Below are 25,322 nucleotides of genomic sequence, written 5' to 3' on the forward strand. Positions count from 1 at the left end.
CGGGGGGACCGAGGAACTCCCAGCCGGGCTGTTCGGTGTGCACCACCGCAGACCAGGGTAGTGGCCGGGCCGGGCACTGCCTCGGAGCCTCAGCTTCCCCACCTGTAAAACGAGGCTGGTCCTGAGAATGACTTCGTGGGGCTGTTGTGAAAATTGTGTGAAATAATCGAAATATGCAGGTGTCAGGTAGGTGTTAACGTGTGTCCGGAGCTCAGTGAATTCCCAGAATGCGTCTGTGCTGTAGGGTTCTAGAGCTGCCACGGCGGCGGCAGGAGGAAGGGCGGCGAGAAAGCATCTTGGAGCGCAGAGGTGAACTTCAGGTCACCCCTCGGCCGTTAGGACGAGGAAATGGCTCGGAGAGGGGAAGTACGTTGTCTGAGCTCATATGGCTCGTCTGTCTTCGTACAGCTTTGTCTGTCGTCGGGCCAGAGCCCCGTCTCTGGTCTCTGGGTTGCCTTGCCCTGCACCTGACGCCCCTAGCACCGGTCACTTCTCTAGCCGTGCCCACCCGGGCCCATTTAAGGAAAGTGGCTTTGTTGGGTCGGCCCCTCCAGCGGCAGGAGTGCGCGCCCCCTGAAAACAGGGCTGCGGGGATCCCTGTAGGACGGGGCCGAGGAGACGGCCGTGGGAGGCGGCTGCGTCCCCTGGCGCTGGCCCGCGCTGCCCTGTCGCCGCCGCGGCCTCCCTCCGCCTCCCTGGCGGCCGCCGCGCCGCGCCGGTGTTCAGTTTCAGCGCGGGGATGAGCGCAGCCTGCGCCCGGCTTCCCGAGGAAGGAAGGAAGCTCGCGGGAGCTCCCGGGTCCTCGGCCGGGTGCCTGGCAGCGCCGTGGACGGGGCTCGGCTCTGGTCGCCAGGGCCGGGCGCGCGTCGAGCCTCCAGCACCGAAGGGGACGCCCGGGTGCCGCGCCGCCGCCGCCGAGGGTAACCGCGGGCGCGCCGGGCGGGGCCGGGCGGTTGTCGCTGCGTTTTTTTCTCCCCTGGGCCGGCCAGGGGCTGCCTCAGCGTCCTGCGGCTCCTTCAGGGCGCGCCGGGCGGGGTGGGGGTGGCCTCCCGCCCGCGGGCTGCACCGTGGCATCGCGAAGCAGCTCTTTGTGTCTCCAGGCTCTGAGTGTAAGTGCGGGGTGTGCGCGCGTCGGCGCCTCCAGCCCCGTCACCCAGTGCGAGCTTTCCAGGTTTCCGCGCCAGCCCTTCGCCCAAGGGGGATGCTTCCTGGGCTGCCAGGGGACTTTCACGAAGTTGGAGGGAAATGGGCGGGGTGGGGCTGCTCCGCCTCCCCGCCTGCCCAGACCCCGGGCTGCACCCCAAAGTTGGTGCTTGCAGGTGCAGCGTCCCCTCCGCCAAGCTCCTCCCCAGCCAGCCCTGGGAGGCGGGAACCCTTTAGAGGCTTGGCTCTGGGGGCTCCTGATTTTTAGCCCCCAACTCAGGGTGCCCTCTGACACAGAAGCTAGGAGGCTGGGCGGGGGGTGACGAGGGGCGCGGCTTTCCAGGCAGGGGGCGGCCAAGGCGGAAGCCAGGCTGGCCGGCCGGCCAGCCAGCGGCAGGGAGAGCTTAGCCTCCGTGGCACCGAGCCGGGGTGCCCATGTGACTGCGGTGTGCTTTGGAAGAGGAAGCTGTAGAGGTCAGTGCAAAGACGTCACGCCAGAGCGGGCGAGAGCAGGAGTGGGGGGGGGGGCCCGGAATAAGCGTGGGGCAGGGCTGCGGGGGGTGGGGGCAGGCGGGGGTGGCGGCCACAGGCGCCAGGGACAAAAGCCGCCCTGTCGCAGCAACCCTGGCTGCCCTGATGCATGCAAGTGCGGGCGGGAGGGGAGGGAGGGGGCGGTTCAGGCCTGGTGGCCAGGAAATAAGGGGGCGTGGGAGGAGGGGCCACTCCAGGACAGGCCGCTCTAGAAGTGGTGCCCCCAAGCTCCCAGGGCCCTCAGAAGATGCTGGAGGGTGGCCGGGAGGGCAGATGAGACGCGAGCTCAACTTGGAGAACTTTCCCCGCTCGCAGCAGCTGCGGCCCCCTGCGATTCCGTTTTCCACACGTGCTGGGGAGGCTGGGGCCGGGGGCAGTTTGGCCAGGCAGGCCTGGGGCCTGGAGCCCAAGCACTGCCCGTCTTCTCCTGCCCTAGGTGGGCACCTGGGTGGGCACTCGGCTGCAGACTGAAGGAAGCGTGTCTCTTGCTCCGCAAACACATTGTTTTCCTTAGACCGTGCTCTGCTGAGGCTTGGAGGGGGTGGAAACCAAGGTTAGATTAAAAAAAGAAAAGAAAAAAAACGGAGAGGAAGAGGTGGTTTTAGGGGGGGGAAAGAGGACTAATATTTTGAAGTGGTGCTTAGAGAAAAGAGGCCTGTGTGGTCCTTGGGGTGGTGGTGGGGTGGTGGGGGGCAGTTAGGGCTTCAGCTGCCCTCCCACCCCAGTTTCTCAGGGGGAAAGGGGATCACCCCCGCCTTCAGCATGGGGACATGGCCGGGGGCTGGGCAGAAGCGAGCCGGTGTGGAGCCGGAGTCCGGAACCGGGACTTGAACAGCCCCAGCGCCAGCCCCGCAGCCCGCGCCTGTCTCCGTGACAGGGCTGCGTCCTGCGCTGTCCACTACACCCCTCCGATGGGGTTGCTAGGCAGCGGGGCTCTGATGTGCGGGAAGGCCTTCTGATTTGTCAGCCTCCTGCAGACACATGCCTAAGGCTCCTTCCAGCCTATCCTGAGGAGGGACGCCGCTCGCTGCCTGCATATTGCCAAGCGCACCCGGGTCCACCTGAATGTGAGGTGCAAAAGGCAGCCCCAGAAGGAGGGGGCACTTTCAGCCCTCCCGCCTCCTAGCCCGCCCAGCCCCGCCCCTCCCTTTTATTATCTCCCCGCCGCTCAGCTGCTGGCTCCTCCCTGCCCGCCTTGCCCCCTTCCTCCCCTCTTCCCCAAACCGTGGAAAAGAAAAGTGCTCCCGGGAAAAGAGGTCAGTGGGCTAAGCCTGGGGGAGGGGGAGCTCTGGAGCTGCCAAGAGGTAGGAGCCCCAGGGAGACTGCCCCATCTGTGCCTCCAGCAGCTCTTGTGGGGAGGGACAGGTGGGAGGGGGGACCCTGCCACTCCTCGGACTTGGAAGCCTGCTCCGTTCTCCCTCCCCCTCCAGTCCTGCCTCCCTCTAGGAGGGCAGCGCGTTCAGGGAACAGGGGGGACCCTGATGAGTTCCAGTGAGGAAGGGCTCAGGAGGGGGCTGCGGACCATTCTTCCCTTCCCCGGAATGCCCTGCTCCCCCTGCCCCAGCCTCTAAAGCCCAGCCTCTCCCTCCCCCCACCTGTCCACCCCCCACCCCCAGGGTCTTCTCTTCATCCCTTTACTTTGATTAAAAGCCGCTTTGTGGAGACATAATTCACATGCCATCTATCCATTCAAAGTGTCCGATTCAGTGGTTTTTAGTTAGGTTTGTGGAGTTGGGCAACCACAATCAATTTGGGAACATTTTTTTTATCACCCTACATGGGACCCTGTACACTCGGGAGTCACCCCTGGCCTCTGGCCACCACTCACCTACTCTGTCTCCGTCGACTTGCCTACGTGGGACATTTCATATCCGTGGAATCGCAGGCGGTGTGGTCTGTCGTGGCTGGCACCCCTGACCTTCTAGCCGCTTTGCTTACTTCACGGCCACGGGCCACTGGTCTTGCCATTGCACTTTTCCTGTGCAGTGCTCCAGGACGGTTTCATCCTTGTGGGCTGGGGGGGGGGGGGGGCTGTTGCGTTTCCCTCAGTGCCCAGCCTAGGTCTGGGCTGGAGCGCTGGGTGGCTCTCAAGAATTATGATTACTGAATGACTGGGAGGATGAATGGGGGCTGGGAACTGGCAAACTAGGCAGGTTCCTGGGGCCCGGCTGCCGCGCCGGGGGCCGGCGGCTTGGGAGAGCTGTAGGTGTGGGAGCCTCACAGGGGCCGAAAGGAAGACCTTCCTGGCGTCGGAGCGTGGGCGAGGCAAGGGTAGAAGCCTGGGAGGGCTGACCCGGGTGACCTTTGGGCTGCCAGCTCTCTCGTGGGAACCTGAAAACACAAGTGCCTCCCCCGGCCCTGCGGGGGGGAGGTGGCCAGTGCATGAGATCGGTGGTCACCTGATCACAGGGGCTTCCCCCGTGGGGAACTCCGGTTCTGGGTGAGTTTAAAAAAAGAGAAAGGAAAATTCCCCAGTGTCAGCGCTTATAAAAGGGCAGCAGGTCCGCCGTCTCCGGGGCCGTCTTCTTCCCTCCCGCGGTTCGGGCGTTGAATTGTTTCTCTGCTCCCCCCATCCCCCCACTCCTGTGCTGCAGGTACTGTCTGATGAGCGTGAAGGGTTGTTTCACTGACTTCCACATCGACTTCGGCGGCACGTCTGTCTGGTACCATGTTTTCCGGGGTGGGAAGGTGAGTCGGGGTCAGCCCCTTCAACTCTGCGTGTGTCTCCGGCTGCCTGTGTGTGGTGGGGCTCACTTGCTTTTAGGCTCCCTTCCGCCCCCTTCCTCCAGCCAGCCCCTGCTCTGTGAGTGCTGTCGGGGCCTCTGGGTCTTCCCGGGGCCACCTCTTCACGCTTGCCTTCTTCTGGAGGGGAAAGCTCAAGGTCACCTCCTTTGTGTCACAGCGGGTCACCCGTGCACACTTACTCACCCAGTCTGGGGCTCTGAGCACCCGAGGCCAGGTTGAAACTCCAGATTCGGCTCCCAAGCACCCCCAGCGTTCATTTCCCTCCGCTACCGTTCCGGTGCAGCCTGAGACCATTTCACTGAAAACTCTAGTTGCCAGCATCACCTGCCTCCAAGAACATGTTACATCAGGGACCGACGTCACTCAGAGAAAGGACGTGGGGGGGGAGGGGGGGCATTCAGGATGCTCCTGCTGTGTTTGCTCCTGTGAATGTCACATGGGGACGTGGGCATCGCTGCAGGGACGTGGGCGCCCCCCCCCCCGCCCCGGGAATACCTGTGTGCCGCCCCGCGCGTCCGTGCCTGCGTGTGTGCCTGTTTTAATCAAACTTGCTGGAAGGAATTCTGGCTAGGAAGTCGTCCCTCTTGGTTCCAGATGTTGTTGGTCCTCCTTCTCTGGAGTGAGCCTGAGCTGGGCTTATTTTTCGACTTCGTTTTATCCTACGACTTTGGAAGTTGCCCTTCCTCTCCTGCCCCCACCACCTCCCCGACAAGCCCGTGGCCCTGGAGAAAGAATGTTCCACTGAGTCCAGGAAGTCTTCCCCGCCTGGCGTCTCACGGGGAGCAGAGGTTCCCCAGAGGCGTGTTATGGGCATCCCCGAAGGGCGGCCCAGCCCTCCCTGCCACCCCAGAAGCCCCGGAGGGATCCCCAGGGTGCCCCCCCCCCCCCCCGCCAGCCCATCCTCCTCCCTCGCAGGCAGGTGGGGCTGTCTCCTTGGCCCTGGCGGAGCCTGGAGCCGTCACAGGCTCGGCCTGCGTCTTCAGCTGACTGCCTTCCTCTCCTCCCAAGATCTTCTGGCTGATCCCGCCAACCCTGCACAACTTGGCGCTGTACGAGGAGTGGGTGCTGTCGGGCAAGCAGAGTGACATCTTCCTGGGAGACCGCGTGGAGCGCTGCCAGAGAATCGAGCTGAAACAGGGCTACACGTTCTTCATCCCTTCCGGTAGGTTCCAGCGGGGCTGGCGGCCGGCTCGCGAGTCCCTGTGTCCCTGTGCCTTCAGGCCCAGCAACCTGGTTTCTCTGGGCCTCCTGGCCGCGGGTAGTCCCTGAGAGGGGCGGCTCCTGGCTGTGGGGAGAAGCAGCCCCTCTTCCCTCGCCCGTCCAACCCGCGTCTCTCAGCCCGCGGGCCGGGATTCTCTCCAGGGAGGACGCCCGGGGCTCTCCCTCTGGGGAAGTTTGGATGCCTCCCCAGCGCTCCCCGCGTGGAGATCTCTGGGCGCCAGCCTGGTCCTGTGGGGCATGGGGGGGGCGGGTTTACCCTGCGGACTCTCTGGGCAGTCCCTGGGGGCCTGAGGGTTTGCTGGGGTGCCCCCAAGCCTGGGTGGCCCGGGAAGGACCCAGAGGGGCAGCCTCCTTCTCTCGGAACACGAGGAAACGGAATTGGCATCGGTGGCAGCTCTCGCGCTGGGACTCCCCACGCCAGAGCCAAAATTAACTGCACCGTGACAGCGGAGGGCGGTGATTAAGAGGGCCGGCCCTGGAGGCAGGCCGTGTGGCCTCAGTGCCAACTCCGGCTCTGCTGTTTACTAGCTGTGACTTCCCGGGAGGGACTTTGCCTGTCTGTGGCTTGGTGTGCCTCTCTGTAGAATGGGACTGCGTGAGTGGAGTCCTACAGCTGTTTGGAGATGGGCTGAGCACCTCTGGCCAGGTACCAGCCGGGTCACTGTGGACGTGACAGGTGACCTGGCAGCCAGGGAGCAAGTGCCGTCTTAGGCTTGCATTAATGGGAGCATTCTACCCAGGATGAGGGAGGACCTAGGAGGTTGTGTTCTCCGGATTATACTTTGGAGGGTAAGCTGACCTAGAGAGAGAGGATTCTGGATACCACATCCCATGAGATGAATCTGAAGGAGGAATTGGGCGGTTTTTACCCGGGGAAGCAAAGGTATATATGGTAATGCAGTCAGCCAATGGAAGGATTGTCTCCTGGATGGAGAGGTATAACCAAATGGTACTGGAATGAGTTCTGCTAGGTAGTGAACTCCCCATCTCTGGAGGTATACAAGTAGAAGGTATATATGATTGGGCCAAGGGGACCGCAGGGCATTTGCCACTGAGTAGGTGATTGGACCTTATGATAGGAGGCCACTGAGATCCGTTGGCTGGAGAAGCTGGGTGACACTTAAGTTGCTGGGACCTGGACTGGGAGCTGGCCTTGGGTCTGGACACCAGGCACCAGTGTGTGGTGTCGGGTGAGGTGGGGATGGAGGTGGCAGCAGTTCCCACTATGGCGATGGGGTCTGCACACCTGGGCTCTTCCAGAACGTTGGACGGAAGGTGGAGACTTCCCTATTAGGGAAATTGGGGATTCGAGGAGGTGGAGCTTAGTAGGTGACCTTGTTATCCTGGCCCCAGGCCCATCCTCGGGCCTGTGTGGCTCAGGGAGGAAAGGGCCCCTTGCTTAGGACGGGAAGGGCTGGACCGGTGGGCAGTGTCTGTGGTGTGAACCCAAGGGGACGTGGCGTGGAGCGTCGGGAAGGAGGTGGTGTCCTTCTCCGGTGTGACGCAGCCACGCCGCAGGCGTGGGAGGATGGGCCCTGCGCATTCAAAGAACTCTGACACGCTCTGGGCCTTGCTGACTCTCCCCTGGGCTGTTGTTTCCTCTCCGCACCTCAACTATCCCATCTCTACAATGGGGGCAGGGTGGGGCTGAACCCCGAGACCCTCCGAGTCCTTCCCAGTCCTGTCCCCTGAGCTCAGGCCTCTTCGTGTCCCTGGGGAGACAGGCCTTCTTCTCTCAGGGCCTTACTTGGAGCTGGGAGGTGGCACGTCGCTTCCCCCAAGTCGGGGGTGGGAGCAGGTTGGTGCTGTGACTTCGGCACGTTGGAAGAGGTCTAGGGAGCCACAGCGTGGGGTGGCGGGGGGACGGGAAGGCAGGACGTGGACTTTACCTGCCGTGAGCAGGCAAAGCCTTCTGCTCCTCAGTGAGGGTCCTCAGTGAGACGCAGGACTTTTTATCAGGATTTGGGGGAGGTCAAAAAGGGACCGTTGGAATGTGTCACCATCTCGGAGGCAGGGGGCGCACGGGGTTCCCAGGCATTGAGTTCATGGACCAAGGAAACTGAAAAAGAAAAAAGGCTGGGAGCTGATGAATACAAGGTTGCTAAAGGTGGACATTTAAAACACACACACACACACAAAACACGGAATCCACGTGTGCCGGTGCTTCATGAGAGGAAGACCGTTGTGACACCCAACACGTGGGCAGTGCGCCCTCGGGATGAAGGACGGCACTTTCACGTCGACGGCGACGAGTTGATGAAACTTGACCCCGTCTTCACTCCCAGGCTTGGCCTCCCCCCCAAAGCCCGGCTGCGCCTGCCCAGGTGAACTGGAGCTAACACTAATAATACCCGGTGTTACCGAGCAGCAAATATTGTATATTTCTGTCTTCTCTGCAGGCACGTTAAGAAAAACCACCCCCGTCTCCCCCCGGTAATAAAGAAGGTTCCCGAGGCCCAGAGAGGTGAACAAACCGGCCCAAGGTCGCGCAGTTAATCAGTGACAGGGCAGGGCGGGAGCCCAGGTGTGCGCGGCTCCAGGGCCCACCTGGCTCCCTGTTCGCCTGGGAGCCGGCAGGTTGGAGGTGTCCCTTTGCTCTGTTGTACGGCTTCCGGAGAAGGGCTTGTCCGTTTTGCAGACTTTCTTGAGGGTCCGCTTGGCAGCCTGGAAGGTGCTGGGGAGGAGGCTGCGAGACAGATTCCTTCTGTTCGGGGCTCACGCCCAGCCAGGTGGCTGCCAGGAGGGTGGGGCGCTCAGCATAGGGGGCCTCTGAGGTCAGTGACGTGGGCTGTCCTGAAGGTGTTACCCACCTTTACTGTACACCCGGGACCCCAAATTCATGGCAGCTCCCGGCGTTCCTCAGACTCCGGCCAGTCTACAACACTGTGACCGGTCACTACTTATTGGCCTCAGACGTTCCAGCTGTAAAATGGGTACAGGGAAGGGCCACCGTGGCAGTGAGGCAGAGGGCGGCGGGGCTGTGGACACCGGGCCGCTGCTCAGTTCCAGCCCGCTGGGGCCAGGCGGGCCCACCTTCTCATTTTTCTCGGGAAGGGAGCAATTCAGAATTTGCATTTTCCCTTTTTTTTTTTTTTGTCACAGTGGTGGGTCCAACCCAGCACAGCCCTGGGCCCCGAGGCAGCCTGTGGCCTGACCGTCCGGGGCCCCACTGCCAGCTCCCAGCTCCCAGAGAGGCGAGAGGCTCTCCCTGCTTCCTCACGGCAGACTCGGGCCTGGCACAGCGTGGGGAGAGGCCCCCCCACTCCCCTGCATTCCGTGACCTTGGGTTTCACTCCCGCAGCCGCCGCAAAGATAGACAAATGTCGGGGCGGTGGGTTGGACGCTGGATTCCGAAGTCTGAGCATCGGATTTGTGGGCACGGCTCCACAGGCCCCTGCCGTCCTTCTCCGCCCTCTCTGGTCCCAGAGAGTGCCTGCCAGTGGGTTCTGTGGGTCGCCCGTGTTCCTTCCACCACTGGATCTGTCCCTCGCCGCTTGGCCTGAATAGCCTCTGTTGTTATTACCTTTGTGTTGTCGGCGGTTCTGGCCTGGGAGCGGGAGGCGGAGGCCAGTCGGCCCAGCCCTGTCCCCAGCTCGGGACACCTGCTCTCCCCTGCTCCCTGGGGGGCGGCCAGCGAGATGCCATCGGGAGGGTGGGTACGGATGGGGCTTAGGAACAATGTCATTTCCCCTCGCCGGCCCTTCCGGAGGGAATCATTTAAGTAATGAAGCAGACGTGGGGGGGGGGCCGGGGAGAGGGCCTTGGCAGCGACTCGCTCTAATCCAGGGGAGGCTGCCTGGCCCACCCTTTAAGCCCAGACTTGGGGGCGGGGAGGAAAGCCAGGAGCAGCTTTTAGAGCCCCCTGGTGGGCGTGTTCCTGGGGGTGCAGGCTCCTGTTTCCCTCCTCACAACAGCACCTCTCTCCTGCTGCCCTCCATGCTCACACGTCAGGTGAGTGGAGGCGTACGTCAGGTGTGTCTGCGTTTCCACCTGCCGGGAGGGAAGGAAGAGGCGGGGGCTGGTCGGTGCGCTTCATGAGGCACTGTGCCTTCCAAAGCCCTGCGGTGGGTGGGGCCACGGGGATGGCGGCGGCAGGTGCTCGTGTGGGATGAGTTCTCATTCGCCGAGTTGCGTACCTGGCAGGTGGTGGCCGCGAGGGGGAAGGTCAGGTGCCGCAGGTGGTAGGGTGAGTCGGTGCTGGGGACAGTTTCGGACTTACGAGTCCCGACCCGGCCTTTCCGTAGGGAGGTGAGTGGGCACCTGAGGTGCGTGGGAACGGGAGCCGGGAATCCTCGTCCCTGGGCAGGCTTCGCCCTGCCACATGCATCCACAGAGACCCCACGGCCCCGGGTCCCGGTGTAGAAAATGTCACTGAAATACCACAGAGGGCAGTAACAACAGCAATAATAATAGCACTCCTGGCAGAAACATAAAAATGTTGAGAGAAATCGGGTGCTACCCAGCTGAGGCAGAGAGGCTAAAGCAGACAGGAAACAGACTCTAAAGGTATCCGCACAGGGGGGGTAAAAGGGGTGCGGACGGAGGCCCTGGCGACTCTGCAAGGGCACCCCTAGGGCGTGCGGAGCCGCTCCTCTGCCTTGCGCAGCACGGCCAGTTACGTAAAAGCCTTCATTCCTGGGCTCCTGGCCGGTGCTCTCCTTCTGCCCTCCGACCCCAAGCAGGGGAGGGCCGGGGCCCACGTGCCAGCAGTGGCCTCGCGGCCTCTGAGCTCTTTCCCACTGGCAGCGTTGCCCCAGCAGCCGTGACGGCCTGTGGCCGCCTGTGACTCCGGCTGGCGCGTGTCAGCTCCCGGGCGGGAAGAGGCTGGGACAGCTCGGTGGGTGGGAGGAGAGGGGACCGTGGCGCCTGGCGCGGCATCCTGGCCTGCCCCTGACTGTCCCCCAGCCGCTCTGCTCCTCCTCCGTCTCCGCCTCTGTTCTTTCTGCCCCGTTCCCCTCTGCGTTCTCCCCCGGCGCGTTTGCAGGCCTGCCTCCAGGGACCCGCGGGCCGTGCGAGGCCCGTGACGCGGTCACGGTGCAGCGTGGCGGCTGAAAACGGAGCTGCTGTCACTTACCGGCTGGGACTTCGCTCAGCGAGTGACCTAGCTTCTCTCAGCCTCGGTGTCAGCGTCTGTGCATGCGAGTGGATCATGATACTCCCTGTTGCCTCGCTCTGCGCGGTCCCTTACGGTCGCCAGGAGCTGCACGCCGGTGCAGTGAGCTCTTGAATCCCGGCCAGCCCCGGAGTCGCTGAAGGGAATGAATGAGGCAGCCTGCTTTGCCCCTGGCTTTTAGGGACCGAGTGGGGATCCCTAGATCTCTGGCATCTAGTCCTGATACGTGACTTTATTTTTCTCCACCTTATGTTCCTCCTCTGTAAATTGGGGGGTGACTCTAATATACACTTTTTCGGAATTTTGTAAGATTAAACGAGGTAAGCCCTGGGCTGCCCTTAGGCCAGTATCTGGCCCCTAGAAGCACCTGATTACTACGTTTACTGGGCCAGACTTGGGGCTGCGTGCTCCGTGCTCCGGGGGGTGAAACAGCCCCAGGGTGCCCCAGCCTGTTACGAAGCTGCAGGTCTGTAGGGCAGAGCTGGTGTGGGGGTGCAGGTGCCATGTGGCTAAGGAGACGCCTGAAAACGGGCCTTGGAGGGTTTTGGCAGCAGAAGGTGGAACCGGGCAGAGAAGAGAGGCTGGGTCCCGTGGTCCTGGCAAGACGTCACTTCTTCTTTTTTTTTAAAGATTTTATTTATTTATTTTTAGAGAGGGAAGGGAGGGAAAAAGACAGAAAGAGAGAGAGAAACATCAATGTGCGGTTGCTGGGGGCTGTGGCCTGCAACCCAGGCATGTGCCCTGACTGGGAATCGAACCTGCGACACTTTGGTTCACAGCTCGTGTTCAATCCACTGAGCTTTGCCAGCCAGGGCGTAAGATGTCATTTCTTAGTTGCGGCCTCCGGCAATCCTTTGTGTGACCACTCGTGAGACTGGCAGTCCCTGGGATGTCCAGGAAAAGGCTCAAGGACATCCGAGCAGCCTGAGGGAGGCTTTTCCAGCTCTCTCTGGCCAGCACGGGAGGGGCCAGGGCCTGCCTTCTCCGTCGGCTGCCGCAGCCAGGTCTGCAACAACACAAGGACGCCTTTGTCATCACGGTCCTCGACAGGTGGGGGCTGGCCGGCCGCCGCCCACCACCCGGCCTGAGCTAGTGCGCGTCACTGCCTGCCGCCGTCCAGCCGGCCAGAGCCTCGGCTTCTGCGTCAGGTGTCCCCCAGCATCCTCCGCCCTGGCCCTGCGTGCTCTCCCGGGCCTCCAGCCCACTCCTGCACGGCCACGGGTGGGGTGGGGCCGGCGGCTGACCTGGTCCCTCCCGCCCCACCCCAGGCTGGATCCATGCGGTCTACACTCCGGTGGACTCGCTGGTGTTCGGCGGAAACATCCTGCACAGCTTCAACGTGCCCATGCAGCTGCGGATCTACGAGATCGAGGACAGGACGCGGGTAAGTCGGCTTCCTCCTCTCCGGGTGGGCGTGCCCGGCCCCTGGGCTCTGCTGAGGTCCGGGTGTGCGGACAAGTCGCTCTGAGGTCCTCCACGGTGCCCCCTTCCTCCCGCTCCCTGCCTCAGGCCGGGCCTCGGGCCTGGCTTTTCGGGGCTCGGGGTGATGACCGGAGGGAGCCCCTCCCTGAGCCCCGGGAGTTTTCTGCCCCTCTCCGGGCTCGTGGCAGCCAAAACCCCCTTGCCAAAGAGGAAGTGTCTTTTGAGAAAGCACCGCGACTTGGTCAGGCAACCCGGCTCTTCCCCTTCCTCACGCGGAGAGGGGGTTGGAGGGAGCTGGGGGAATTTCGTCGTGGTCGTTGCTGTGGTTTGCAGGGGGCCGGGCCTTGGGAGAAAGGTCGGTCTTGGCCGTGAGTTCCCGGGGGACCTCAGGTGTGACGTGCAGACGGAGGAAGCCGGCGTCTGTGGACCCCACAGGGGCTGCCTCTGAGCTCCGTCTTGGTGCCCACGGGGGGTGCCCCTAGCTCTCCCCTTGATAGCGATGGTAATGGTTTTGCAGGCATGAGGTCCCCTCACCCTCACCCCCAGCCAGGACTTGAGGGGTGTCCCCAGCTCTGCTCCGCGAGTGTCCCCTGAAAAGCGCTGGCTCCTTGGAACTTGCCGCCCTCTTTGCTGCGCTGGGGCTTGACCAACTGTCCCCAGGCATTTGACACAGGCCAGAGGGTGGGTGGGAAACCGGGGCCAAAAAGGCCCCTTTCTTCTTTTTTTTCTTACAGTTATTCAGATGGTGCTCTTCCTTTTTTCTGGAGAGAACTCACATACCACGAATTTTACCATTTAAAGTGCACAGTTCGGTGGCGTTGGGCGGCATTCACAGTGTCGTGCGGCCGCGACCTCTGTCTAGACCCAGGGTGCCCATCCCCCCAGAAGAAACCCCGTCCCCATTGGCAGTCACTCCTTGCCCCCCTCCCCCCGCCCATCAGTAATCTGCTTTCTGTCTGTGTGGATTCGCCTGTTCCGGACGTTTCTCAGACATGGGATCATGTCACGTGGCCTTGCGTGTCTGGTTTCCCCCACTCGGCGTGGTGACTCCAGGCGTCCTCCGTGGTGTGGCGGGTGTCTGAGCGTCACTCCGTGTCTCGGCTGAGTTGCGGCCCACGGGGCGGGCAGACGGTGCCCTCTCGGGCTTTGCCACCCAGCTGGCTTTCCTGCCCCAGAGATGCATTCTGTGCCTGGGCCTTGAAGACCCCCGCCTTTCCTGGCCTTGCTTTCTGGCCTTGGTCTCTGTGGGATCGCACAGGGGAGTCGAAGCCTTAGCCCCCGTGTGTGTGTGTGTGTGTGTGTGTGTGTGTGTGTATGTGTCTGACCTTTCTAGCGGTCCTGACGCTGAGGGACCCCGCCCAGAGGGTTTCCCAGGGACCGCGTCAGCCACATTCAGCGTCAGGGGCACCAAAGGGGAGCGTGCCCATCTCCCCCCGGTAGGCTTGCTACGTGGGAGGCCCAGATCTGCCAAGATCGGGTCTCGTTTTGTGGACATTTGTGCCTTTCCTCTCTGCCGCCCGCCCATCATCCTTCCCCTGGTCCGGGGCGGCGGGGGGGGTGGGCCGTTCTGTGGGAGAGGCTCCGTTTGGGCGTGAGTGGTCATCTCAGAGTCTGGGTCATGTGCCGTCTGGGGCTCTGGCCAACTGTTCTTTGGCCGGTGCTGAGGAATGGGCCAGTTTGTGAGCAGACCAGGAAGTGCAGGCTAGAAAAGGAAACATCTAGAAAGAGCAGCCAGGCCCATGACTTTCCAGGCAATTCCTGAAAGGCAGAGAGAGCCTGGCTGGGATTTCTAAAGGCTCCAGCCGCCCCTCCCCCCTGGGAATCCGGCTCCTACGACTCTGGGCCCCATCATCCTGTGAGGAGCCCCCCCCCCCCCCCCCCCCCCGGCTCCCTCCTCAGCAGGAGGCGGGGGTGGGGGGAGGTAAATGAAGTGGAACCCCCAGCTCCCGTGCAATATCACGGCCATGTCCAGATGAGATGGCAGGGCCCCCTCCCCCGAGGCCCGCTGTCTCTGTTGTCTGAGTGGACACCCATCTGGTTCCCCCCAAGCAGGTGGACGGGCGGGGGCGGGGCGAGTGGGCAGGCTGGACTGGACCCAGAGGCAGGCTGTTTAATCTGCTTTGATTTCTGGTCCTTGGCGAGGGCTTGTCTGCAAGGCCCAATTGTTCGCGTCTAGGGAGCCCAGGCAGACAAAAGATGCCGGGGAGAGAGCACTGGAGGCCAGGAAAAGCGCCAGGGCTCCTTGTCAACGCGCTACAGCTTCATTCTTTACATCCCCGCGAGCCGCTCAAGAAGGATGTGGCCGTTTAAAAAGAGTTTTTCAAGAGTCCTACCTAACACACGGCGTGGCTCGGAAACCACATGCGGGGGGCAGGACAGCGGGCAGCATCCGTCTGTAAGCCTCGAGGTGCGAGTTTGTCTGAGAAAAAGAATTTGCTTTTCGTGGTCCAAGGTGGGGGACCCCCACCATCCAGAGCAGGGGAGTCCCAAGGTTCTCCGAGCTTTAGAAAAAAGCCAGGTCTTGCTCTCGTGGTTTTAGTTTTTCTGGGCCGGATGATAGGACACTTCACCTGCTGCCCCGAAGACAAGCGCAGACAGGTGTCTGGGACTGACGGGTTTCCATTTCCTGCCCCTTTTGGAGATGACACTCTAAAGATATGTGTGGGGGAGGGGCGGCGGAGAGCTACACCAAAGAATGGGTGGGTTGCGTGTTTATTGTTCCAAGATAATATCTCAGCAATGAGCAGTACATACTTTAACTCCAGCTAGGTTGATAAGGGTAGGGATGGTCCAGATGATCATTAAACTGCAGTGTCTCTCTCTCTCTCTTTTTTTTGTTTACCCTTTTTCCACGCCCCCTAGTGGTTCTAGTGAAAACAGCCTTCTCAGGAAAGGTAACGCCCACATGCCCCATTTCCTCTGAGTCAGTGAATCTATTCGGAAGTTACAAATAATTTACCCTTCCTTTCACCTTTCTCCTACCATTGGATTATTTTTTTTTCCTCATTGACTTTTTTTTTCCAGGAGAAAAAAAAACCACAAATTTTTAAGACACTTCCACCCAATCTCATATTTCAGTTTTTTCAAGTCCCGAGACCTGGGAGTTGTAGATGCATTGAAATACCGCTGGTTCTGATCCCCTGAGGTCACTCTGCTGTAAGAGGAAGGGCTCAGGCCAGGTGCCACTCACTCGAGGGGGTCTTTGGGGACCCACGCTGACCCCTGGAGCCCCGCTGATCCAGGGAGGTCCCCCCCTCTGCCCCAGGCAGGGAGCAGCGCACGCTTTCTGGCCGCCTTGCCTTTCGGCGACGACTCAGTTCGAGGAGGCTCTGATCCCGTCAACAAGTAATGTTGAGCAATCGTGTGTTTAATGTCCCCAGGCATGTGGCTGAAACCTTTTGAAGGCGAAGGGTGGAAGGCGACAACCCGTTTGTAAGTCAATTCTTTGCCAATTTCGTTTCCTGCGGTGCTCTCTTGGAAAAAAAAAATAAAATGAAATGAAAGAGATTTTAAGTCCTTCATCAGCATTTTTGTCTTCACCCAGCTGGTTTCCTTTGGGCTCAGCAAAGACTTACCTTCCTCTCCTGAAACACGGCCAAACGCAAAATTGTTCCCCGCCTCGATCCACAGAGATTCTTGGGCGCGATGGTGCCCTCCCATGCAGAGGGGCTCAGATGATCTCCCCAAATCTGAAAAGTCGAAAGCGCTTCAGAGCCTGGCCGATCCAGCCTAAAGCCAGGGGGGATGTGAGCGAGGGTCCAAGAAGAGGCGGACCTGCGTGTCTTTGGCTTGCTCTGGCTATTGGCAGGTTGTTTCAAAATCGCTTGGCCTTTGTTCTGAAGTCGGGGTGGGGCTGAGACCCCCAAGCCCTTCTCCCCAGGAGTTGAGGGCCTGCCTCAGGCTGAGCAGCCTCTCTTCCATGTAAACTCTAGAGGGCACGAATCCGGTGCCTGGAGAAAAAAAGCATTATTAATACACGACCCCAGCAATCAGCCTGGAGTTCTTGGGGAAGAAGCTGGAGCCAAGGAAACCACTCGATGATGTTCCCAACTCCATGCACCCCCCCCTGCCCCCGAGGAGCCCAAAAGCATGCAGCCAGGGTGTCATCCCAAAGCGTGCCATCCACCCGAGGCAGGGAGGCCCGATGGACCCAATGCGGAGAAGTGAGGCCCCTAACGTGGGGACAAGGGCCTCGAAGCTGGAAACTGAGTCAGTGAGGGGGACTGAGAGCCTGGGACGCTCGGGGGGCGGGGCGAGGTGGGGGCCTTTTCTGGGTGGGCTCTGTGAGAGAGGCAGGAGAACAGCGCCTTAGGACCCGCGGTGGACCTGGGTCTGCTTGCACGTGTCTTTGTTCCACATGTGGAAGGTTGCCTGTTGGTTGTCCGCAGAGAAAGTGAGGCGAGTGCTTTGCTTAACGGCCGGCTCCCTGAGTCCCTGGGACACAGAGGAGGGGGAGAGGGGTCTCTGGCCCCTGCGGAGGTCCCTCGAGGCAGGTGCACCCTCGGTGAGAGGGTGGGCAGGTGAGCAGGCCAGGTGTGAGTGTGGGCCGCGGGCGTGCAGGGTCTGTACGTAGCCTTGGAGAGGAGGGCCCAGCGGCGGGGGGAGGGGCCGCCCTCCCAGCGCCGCCACTCCCCCCTGGCCCACTCAGGGTGCAGTTTTTGGAAGGGTCCTTTGTGTCGGGGTGTCAGTGGTATGACTTCCTCCCTGTCTTTCGCTGTCATCTCACCCTTAAAGGCCCCACAAAATCCCGCTGGGGCCCAGGCCTTGTCACAGTTCTGATAGGTGACGTTCTTAGCACCTGTACTTCCTCCCCTCCAAGAAACAGCCAAAGGGGATCTCTGTCTGGACTCCTGCCCCAGACCTGGGGTTGTGTCCCTTGGTGTTAGGGCTACACTGGGGACTCGTGTCTAAGTAAGGGAGTGCCCTGGGAATGCGCAGTGGGCGGTGCCAGCTAGTGTGGGGGTGGCGGTGAAGGAGCAGGAGGTGGACCCCTGTGTGGCCCCGCCCCCCAGAGGGAGGAGCGGCCACACCCCCTCATCCTCATTGGTCCAGCGGGCGCAGCCCCTGCCCCAGAGTGCAGGAGATGTTTCACAGCCTGCCCGCAGGGCGGGTGAGGTTTGGAAATTCTGGATTTTCAAGACGGAAAGAGGCAAAGCAGAGTCTGGGCGAGAATCTTGGAGAGCGAGCAGGAGCCCGTTTCTGTTGTAGCTAGAATCAGGCAGTGGCTCGCCTTCGTAGGTCCCCGCACCCTCCGTCGGCGCAGGCCCGGGGACAACACAGTCTCTCTTGCACCTCACAGGGGCACCAAGCCGCCCCTGTGCACCTTCCCCGCGGCGTGCTGCTCAGGGAACCTTGACATAGCGCCCTCGCCGAGGCCTCTCGCTCCGCTCCTCCGCCTCATCCGTGCATGCCACCGGCCTCCCCCGCGTGCAGCGCCTCCCCCTCGCCCTGCAGCCCGCCCTCCCATGTCCCCCTCACACCATTCGTGCTTGCGCTGCGATGATGACAATAATTCCCGCCCCCAGGAAACACCGCCCCGCGTCCATTCTCGCCCACCTTTTCCCTTTGCCCTCCAGAAGCTGACCTCCGCCCCGGGTCTTCGCTTTCAGGTGCAGCCCAAATTCCGGTACCCCTTCTACTATGAGATGTGCTGGTATGTGTTGGAGAGATACGCGTACTGTGTGACCCAGCGGTCCTTCCTCACTCAGGAGTACCAGAGGGAGTCGATGCTGATTGGTGAGTGCACGGCGCGGCCCACCCCCTCACCACCCAAAAGTGAAATCATGACCCCAACACAGTAACGCCGCTGGCTTCCAGGGCTCTCTGGTGACTTTGTGAATGCGGGGTGGGGGTGGGGGGAGCAAGTCCTGGCCGTGATTCCTGAAGCAGGTTCCCCACGGAGTAGAGCATCCTGGGTTTTTTTTTTTTTTTTTTTTAAGATTATTTATTTAGAGAGGGAAGGGAGGGAGGGTGAGAGAGAGAGAGAAACATCAGTGTGCGGTTGCTGGGGGCCATGGCCTGTGCAACCTAGGCATGTGCCCTGACTGGGAATCGAACCTGCGATGCCTGGTTTGTAGCTCGAGCTCAATCCACTGAGCTACGCCAGCCAGGGCCATCCTGGTTCTTTTTAATCCTCAGTAGCTACCAGCTGATTTTTTTTTCCCATCTGAGCCCCAGGGCTTGGGTTTTTGTCTATATAAGAGCAGATGCGCAAGAGGCAGCCAGCCCGCCAAGTCCCAGGCCAGCTCTGAGCCCGCCGGCAGGATGGCGGGGGCTGGGGACGCAAGCTGGGCAGATCGGTGCGTGGTTTTTCGTCCCAGCTGCAGCTCCCTACCCCTGCTGCCGTTACTCAAAGGGACCTCACCCCCCCCTCGACGCTCGGTCCTTGTGTCCGGGCTCACCGATGTCCTCGCCAGAGCTGCGCAGAGCTGTGGCAGCCTCGCGTCGTCCCTCCCCCCCGTCTCTGAGCTGTCACTGCCGAGGGGTTGTCCTGGGTGCGGAGTCCGCTGGGCCTCACATATTTCATCTTTCTCATCGCGAGATTGAATAGTGCAACCGGTCCACGCGACTTGTCCTGTCATCTCCAGGATTCTTGGACTCTTTATTTTCTCTTCCGCTCACTAAACCCTCTTCCTCTGTTTCCGCGGCTCCCGTCCTTAGTGCCTTTAGGGGCCGGCTCCCGGTGGGCCCAGGGTGGGGCACAAATCATTCTGCTGGGGTTCTGTTGGGAAGTGCTCATGCGCCTCTTGGAAATCCAGTTCCGTCTGGCAGGGAGCGGTCGGGGGGTGGCGCTTTGAGTCCCATTTCCGTCAGATGTGGCGACACTCAGACGTGAAAGACACCGAAAGCCTACCACCTGTTGTTCCGAAGCCTGCAGCCCGGCGGGAGATGGAAATGATTTGCGTGCGAACTGCTGGGACAGTTTGGGCGGCCCTAACGCGCTCCCGAGCGGACGGGACGCTTGATTTTTGTGGCCGTGCCCAGGACCCAGAGATGAGGGTCACTTCTCTTGTTTGTATAGTTACGGCTGTAGAAGAACATGCCCAATACTGAAGGGCAAACTTGAGCCAGCGTCAGGGGCTCCAGCGCCTCCTTTTTTCTTAAATTTTCTTGCCACTGGTTCCCCCGCTTCTCCGGTCCATCTGCCAAAGGGAGGGGTGGGCGTTAGGGGGACCCCCTCCTGGACCGAAGGCTGGTTGTAGCCAGGAACTGCGCTCGGTGGTGCCTCCTTTGCTCCTCCCAACAGTCCTTCGGAGGCCGTGGTCTTTGCCTGGTCGGTCTTCAAGAGCATTATGGGGATGTCGCTCCCACACACTCTGCCCCCCATTTCTTGCGTGCACGCTGAAGGGTTTTAGCTGTGCAGCCGTCACAACCATTAATATGGAGGACACTCATCACACAGAGAGAAACCGGTGCCGCTTATTGATTGCTTGCTTTATTTATTTCTTTTCTTATTTACTTATTTTAATCCTGAGGACATGCTCTTTGATTTTAGAGAGTGGGGAAGGGAGGGAGAGAAACATCGACAGGAAAGAGAAGTATTGATTGGTTGCCTCTCGCACACTCCCGGACCAGGGACCGAACCTGCGGCCTAGGCATGTGCCCTGGACAGGAATCGAACCTATGACTTTTCGGTCCCCGGGAATGACGTTCCCAACCACCTGAGCGACACTGGCCGGGGCAACACCTGTGCCCTTGAGTTATGTTACCTATCCCCTCTTCCCCGGCATGAGGCAGCCACTACTCCACTTTCTGTCTCTATGGATTTTTTTTTCCTGCTCTGGCCTTTTCAGTGAGTGAATCGTACATAACACATGCCCTTCTGTCTCATTTTTTATATGTCGAAAAATAAAATGCCGGGCATGTTCAGAGAGGTGAAGCAACTTGTCTGGGTACACACAGCTGTAGGAAGCTGAGCTGGGATTCGAACCTATGTCTGCCCGACCCCAAACTTTCTAGAAGCTGAGGGAGGCACAGACCATTAGAGCTGTCAAAAGCAGCTTGATCTCCGGAGTGGAGGGGAGGCCTAGCAGGGAAGGTCCCAGGGACGCCCAGCAGGGAGTCTGGGGTGTTGGTCTCAGTCTTTCTTGTGACCCCTCCACCTCCCCCCCGCCCTGTAGATGCCCCAAGAAAGCCCAGTGTAGACGGCTTCTCGTCGGATTCCTGGCTGGAGATGGAGGAGGAGTCTTGCGAGCAGCAGCCCCAGGAGGAGGAGAAGGAGGAGGAGGAGGAGGAAGAAGAGGGTGCGGATAAAGCACCCAAGCCGTCTGCCGAGGGCCCTGCCTCGCCCACCAGCACCCCCTCGGAGGACCAGGAGCCCCCCGGAAAGAAGCCCAAAGCCCCCGCCCTGCGGTTCCTGAAAAGGACGTTGTCGAACGAGTCCGAGGACAGTGTGAAGTCCACGGCACTGCCCGCAGAGTACCCCAAGACGCCCACGGGCTCCCCCACCCCCGAGGGCTCTGCCAGATGGACCCACCTCACCGAGTTTGAGCTGAAGGGCCTGAAAGCTCTGGTGGAGAAGCTCGAATCCCTCCCGGAAAACAAGAAGTGCGTCCCCGAGGGCATCGAGGACCCCCAGGCACTCCTGGAGGGCGTGAAGGTGGGCAGGGAGTCGCGCCAGGGGCTGGGCAGCTGAGGGCCGGGCAGGTTCTGTTCGGAGCACAGCTTTGCAAGGGCAACTCAGCTCAGCTCAGCTCAGGGCGGCTTGGTGCCGACTGTCCTCGGGGCGTGTCCACCCGGAGAGGAGCTCATCCGGGGTGTCCCAAGCGGAGGCCACCACCGAGACCTGCAGGGTATCTGGGTGGAAGCTGGCTCCGGCTGACGATGCGCTCTTTCTCACCCTTGTCGAAACGTGCGGATTTGCCAGCAGCCGGTGCCGTGGGTGTGCCGCGAGTGCTGCTGTGGGTTTTGCAGACACGCTCTGCCATCCTGTCAGGGAGCTTTGTGTTCTGGGTTGGCTCCCGCTGCGACGTGTATCTGTTTTTACGTGAGCAGGCTGTACCTCCTGGTGGTCTTCAAGGGGACCAGCCATGGTGGGCCACGTGGCCGCCTGGGGTTCAGAGGTCGCCAAGCAGAGCCCAGGTACGGAGCCCACACTCACTCAGGGAGCACCAGCTGTGCTGTCCACGGGGGAACAGAAAGCAGGGGTCATGGTCAGTGACCTTAGGTCATTCTCCGTCTAGCAGGACAGCACGCAAGTGAAGAAATTGGGAGGCGGAATTCAGCGCCCCGGGCCCGCTGTGTGCGCCCAGGGCGCGGGAGCGGGCCGGGGCCTGGGCGGAGGGATACAGAGGCCGCGCGATCCGGACTTCAGAGGCCGGGGAGGGTTTCTGCAGGTGGGGAAGGCTGCCGGAAGCAGAGTGCTCACGGACAGGTGTTTAAGAAACAGAAGATGCACCGGGCAGCCTTGTCTTCCTTGTCCTCACAATCATGACATTTGCTGAAAGCTGGCTGCCCAGGGCCGGGTACCAGCGCTAGGCAAGCAGTCATTATCCTGACTCTCTGCCTTCACCCCACGAGGGAGCAGGCTGGGGAAGGCTCGGGGACGTGCCCGAGGTGACGGAGCAGGTAGATGGCGGGGCGGGGGCCGGGAGCACCTCCGGAGCGCCTGTGTGGGCCTACTGCGCCAGCTTCCGCCTGTCAGCGTTGCCGAAGCTTTTTGGGGCGAGGCCTCAGAGGCCCTTGGGCTTCCTCCTCCAACGTCCGACTCCCCAGAAAGTCCAGCTGCCTGCCAGGGCTGGGAACTGGATTTAAGTCTCTTTGTAACTTGGGGACATTGCCCAGTAAAAGAACGCTGTATTAGATATTTCTGTAAAGCAAATCTTTACTTGCTATGGGGCCTTTTTCATGGACTCTTGACTTTTTTTGGGAGGTTGCCGGCCTTTCTTGAGATTTTTATGAAAACAGGTTTTATGCACGGAAACAGTTCGAATGCCAAGACACATTCGGGCGTCTTGAACTCCAGCCTGTTCCTCTGCCCCCTGTTAGGAAGCAGGAACCTTGTGAGGAGGGGTTTTGTGTATGAGGTTCCCCGAAGGGAGCCTGAGAATTCTGCCGGGTGGCTGCTTTCTCTCTTCTGAGGTCCTGAAAAGTGAGAACAAGGTATTTTCATGAATAATTAAAGCAGTCATAGTATGAGGGTGCCAGAATGTTGTAAAGGAGTTAAAAACACATTCATCTCGAGAGGAAATGTTCTTCTATGCCGTGGAGAGTGTTTTTTCTTTACATGTTTCTTACGCCTCTGATCTGTTTGCGTGCAGCGCTCCTGGTGCCTGGTTAGTCAGATATTTTTCTGGGAGTGGGACTCGGCCCCTCCTGTCTCTCGCTTATTGTCGCCTGACGGGCCTCTGAGGCCGGTTTGGCCCCTGGATGGGGTGGAGGAAGCCTGGGGTAGGGGCTCAGACAACTGTCAAGGAGCCAGGCTCTTTGCCCCAACCATGGGGTTCAGTGGGGTGCAGTTCATGACGATGTGTGTGTGACAGGGCGTCTCAGTTACTGTGTGCTATTGTAGGTGTTTTCCATACACATACTCATTCAACCCTCCCAACGATTGTGTTTGGCCTGCATGGTGTTAAACATTGTTATTAATTCGTTGCCAACATTAACCAATCAGGAGAGTCATATAAAATAGCCTGGTTATCCTGGCCCCTGTTTCTGACTGGCTGCAGCTGTGGAAGTGAGTCGAGGCTGACTTCGCACACCGCAGTCCCCACCACTCCCTACTGCCTCCCTGAGCGTGTGTTCCGCACGGCTGGCATGGGTTGTTTTCATGTAATCTGGCCACTTAGCTCGTTTGTTGAACTCGGCAGTCTTTAGAGATACTTAGGCTCTTGAGCCTTGGCTGAGGAGGCCCTTTTTGGGCTCAAGAGGTTATAAGCTGGGTGGACAGGGGCCCTGGAGCCCCGGAACAATCGGTCCTCCTGCTAGTGTCTTGCAATGCTGTGTGGCCAGGAGCCTGCATGGGTGGGGTGGACCCAGGAGACACAGGAGAGATGCTTGAAGCCAAAGCTGACCTTCGGAGCATGAGCAGCCTCTTCCTGGCCGCACTCTTAGGTGCCTCTGCCCTTCTTTCTTCTCAGATGTGGGGGGGTTCCCTTGTGCCCTCACTGAGAATGAAGACGGGCTCAGGGATGGGAGTCCAAGGCAGACCTCCCCGCCGATGCCCCCTGCTCCCGCCACCGGGGCGGGCGTCCCGGTTCTCCCCGGTGGTGTTTCTCCTTCGTGACCGACCACTTTTGCTCTCCGGCTGGTGTTGCAAAGAGACGAAGTCTTCTTTTCCTCTCTCCGTTTCTCTGCAGCCTCAGGCTGCCGCTCGTGGTGCCTCACGGTCATCAGAGCCCCTGGGATTGGAGATGGTCCCCAAAGTCAGTCAGTCTCCGGATGGCTGGGTTTTGGCTTTTATCAATTACCCACTTTTTTGGGGGGTAAAGATTTTATTTATTTATTTTTTAGAGAGGGAAGCGAGGGAGAAAGAGAGAGAGAGAGAGAGAAACATCCATGTGCGGTTGCTGGAGGTCATGGCCTGCAACCCAGGCATGTGCCCTGACTGGGAATTGAACCTGCGATGCTTTGGTTCGCAGCCCGAGCTCAATCCACTGAGCTACGCCAGCCAGGGCTCATAATTTTTTAAAAAAATTAGATCATACTGTCTTACAACTTGCTTTTGTCCCTTAAAGCTTTCTTTTTGTGCGTCTGTTCCTGTAAGTCTAGCGTATTCTTTTTTGCGGGCAGAACTTTGGACAGCGGAGGTCGCCCTTGCAGCCGTGCTGACGGGAGACCCCAGGGGTGCTGGCTGCCGCAAGTGCAGGTTCGCTCACTGGGACCGTGTAAACTTGACTTAGATCCGATCCTCAATGATCGTCCTACTCCATCGGCTTTAGGGAAAGGAAGATTTCAACTCCCTGGTAAGAGCCTAAGAAAGACATTTTCCCGCCCGTCTTGGTGAAGCCCTCTGGGACTTGGCCTTGAGGCGTCTTCGGTGGCTCCCTTCTGTTAAGACACCTGTTCCGCTGGAGGTGCGGCTCGGTGGCTTCTACACAAAGGGAAAACCAAGGAGGCAGGATGCACGAGAACCCTGAGTCCAGATTTGCTTTCTGTCTTAGCTGCTCGCGGTGTGGCCTTGGGCAGGTCACTCCACCTTTCCGTGGATCCTTGGCCGTTCGAAGTGCTTAAGGGATTGCACCCTGAAGTCCTCCCTGTAAGATGAGGGTAATAACAGGGACCTGTGTCACTGAACCATTGTGAGAAACAGCGAGGCTGGGAACACTCGGTGTTGGGAGAGGGCCTGGCTGCTCACAGGCACCGGTCAGAGGGGAACTGGACTGGCTTCGGCCAGCGCCCCGCCCTCCCTAAGCGGTTCCCCCGTTCCTGCAGCTTCCCCCACCCTCTTTCAGGGTGATGACTGAAGTGTGTGTTGGTCCCCGAGGGCTGCGTAACAAAGAGCCCCAGCCTGGCTCAAAGCCGGGGAGATTCATTCCGTCCGTTCTGGAGGCGGGAAGTCCGCCGTCGGCGCCTGCTCTGCCAGTCTCTAGGGAGGGCTCTGTCCTCGTCTCGTGCCCTTCGTCACGGCTGCCCGCCGTGGTCCTTGGCGTTCCCTGGCTTGCAGCCTCACCACTGCACCCTCTGCCTCCGTCTTCACCTGGCCACCTGTCTCCCCGGTGTCTCCGAGTGCCTGCTCCTCTCGTAGGGACACCAGTCATTGGCCCAGGGCCTGCGCCGGTCCGTGGGGTTTCGTCCTTGACGTGATGACACCTGTGAGGACCCTGTTTCCCAATAAGGCCCCACTCCGAGGTTTGGAACGCATGTGAATTTTGGGGGGGCGCGTGCCGATCCGCCCGACACTGTCGTCTTTTCCCTCTCCCCCCTGGGAGGGGCACGCATCTGTTGGTGGGCAGAGGGAGTCACTGTACGAGGGACGTGGCCCTGCCCGCTGTCGCCCCCGAAGGACCTGCACTTCCCGCGAGAACTCGGCGGGAGAGCAGAGGCTCCCGACCGGTGGGGGGGCGGGGAGGAGGGCGGGCGGCGTCTGGCTGGTCGCAGTGGGTCTAGTCCTCCAGCCGGTTGTAAATGGCTTGACAATCGCCGTAAGGCTGTGAAAAGGAGGGACCCCGGGGGTTGGCGGCGGAGGGCCTTTGTCCGTACCCCTCGG

General features: G+C 60.4%; 1 protein-coding gene across 9 annotated transcripts in view; it reads left to right on the top strand.

Annotated features, from left to right (window-relative positions):
- Positions 1-25,322, top strand: part of KDM2B (lysine demethylase 2B) — a 102,477-nt gene that overhangs the window by 29,587 nt on the left and 47,568 nt on the right. For 6 of the 9 annotated variants that reach the window (XM_036014584.1, XM_036014585.1, XM_036014586.1 and 3 more), the window contains exons 7-11: positions 4,269-4,362; positions 5,428-5,581; positions 12,022-12,137; positions 17,785-17,911; positions 20,296-20,774. In XM_036014584.1, coding sequence (XP_035870477.1) covers positions 4,269-4,362; positions 5,428-5,581; positions 12,022-12,137; positions 17,785-17,911; positions 20,296-20,774 — 970 coding nt within the window. Of the gene's footprint in view, positions 1-587; positions 921-1,529; positions 1,618-2,763; positions 2,931-4,268; positions 4,363-5,427; positions 5,582-12,021; positions 12,138-17,784; positions 17,912-20,295; positions 20,775-25,322 lie in introns of those variants that run through there. The other 3 variants (XM_036014588.1, XM_036014589.1, XM_036014590.1) reach the window with 3 other exon arrangements.

The sequence above is a fragment of the Phyllostomus discolor genome, chromosome 13, assembly GCF_004126475.2.
Source record: "Phyllostomus discolor isolate MPI-MPIP mPhyDis1 chromosome 13, mPhyDis1.pri.v3, whole genome shotgun sequence".
Classification (NCBI taxonomy): Eukaryota; Metazoa; Chordata; class Mammalia; order Chiroptera; family Phyllostomidae; genus Phyllostomus; species Phyllostomus discolor.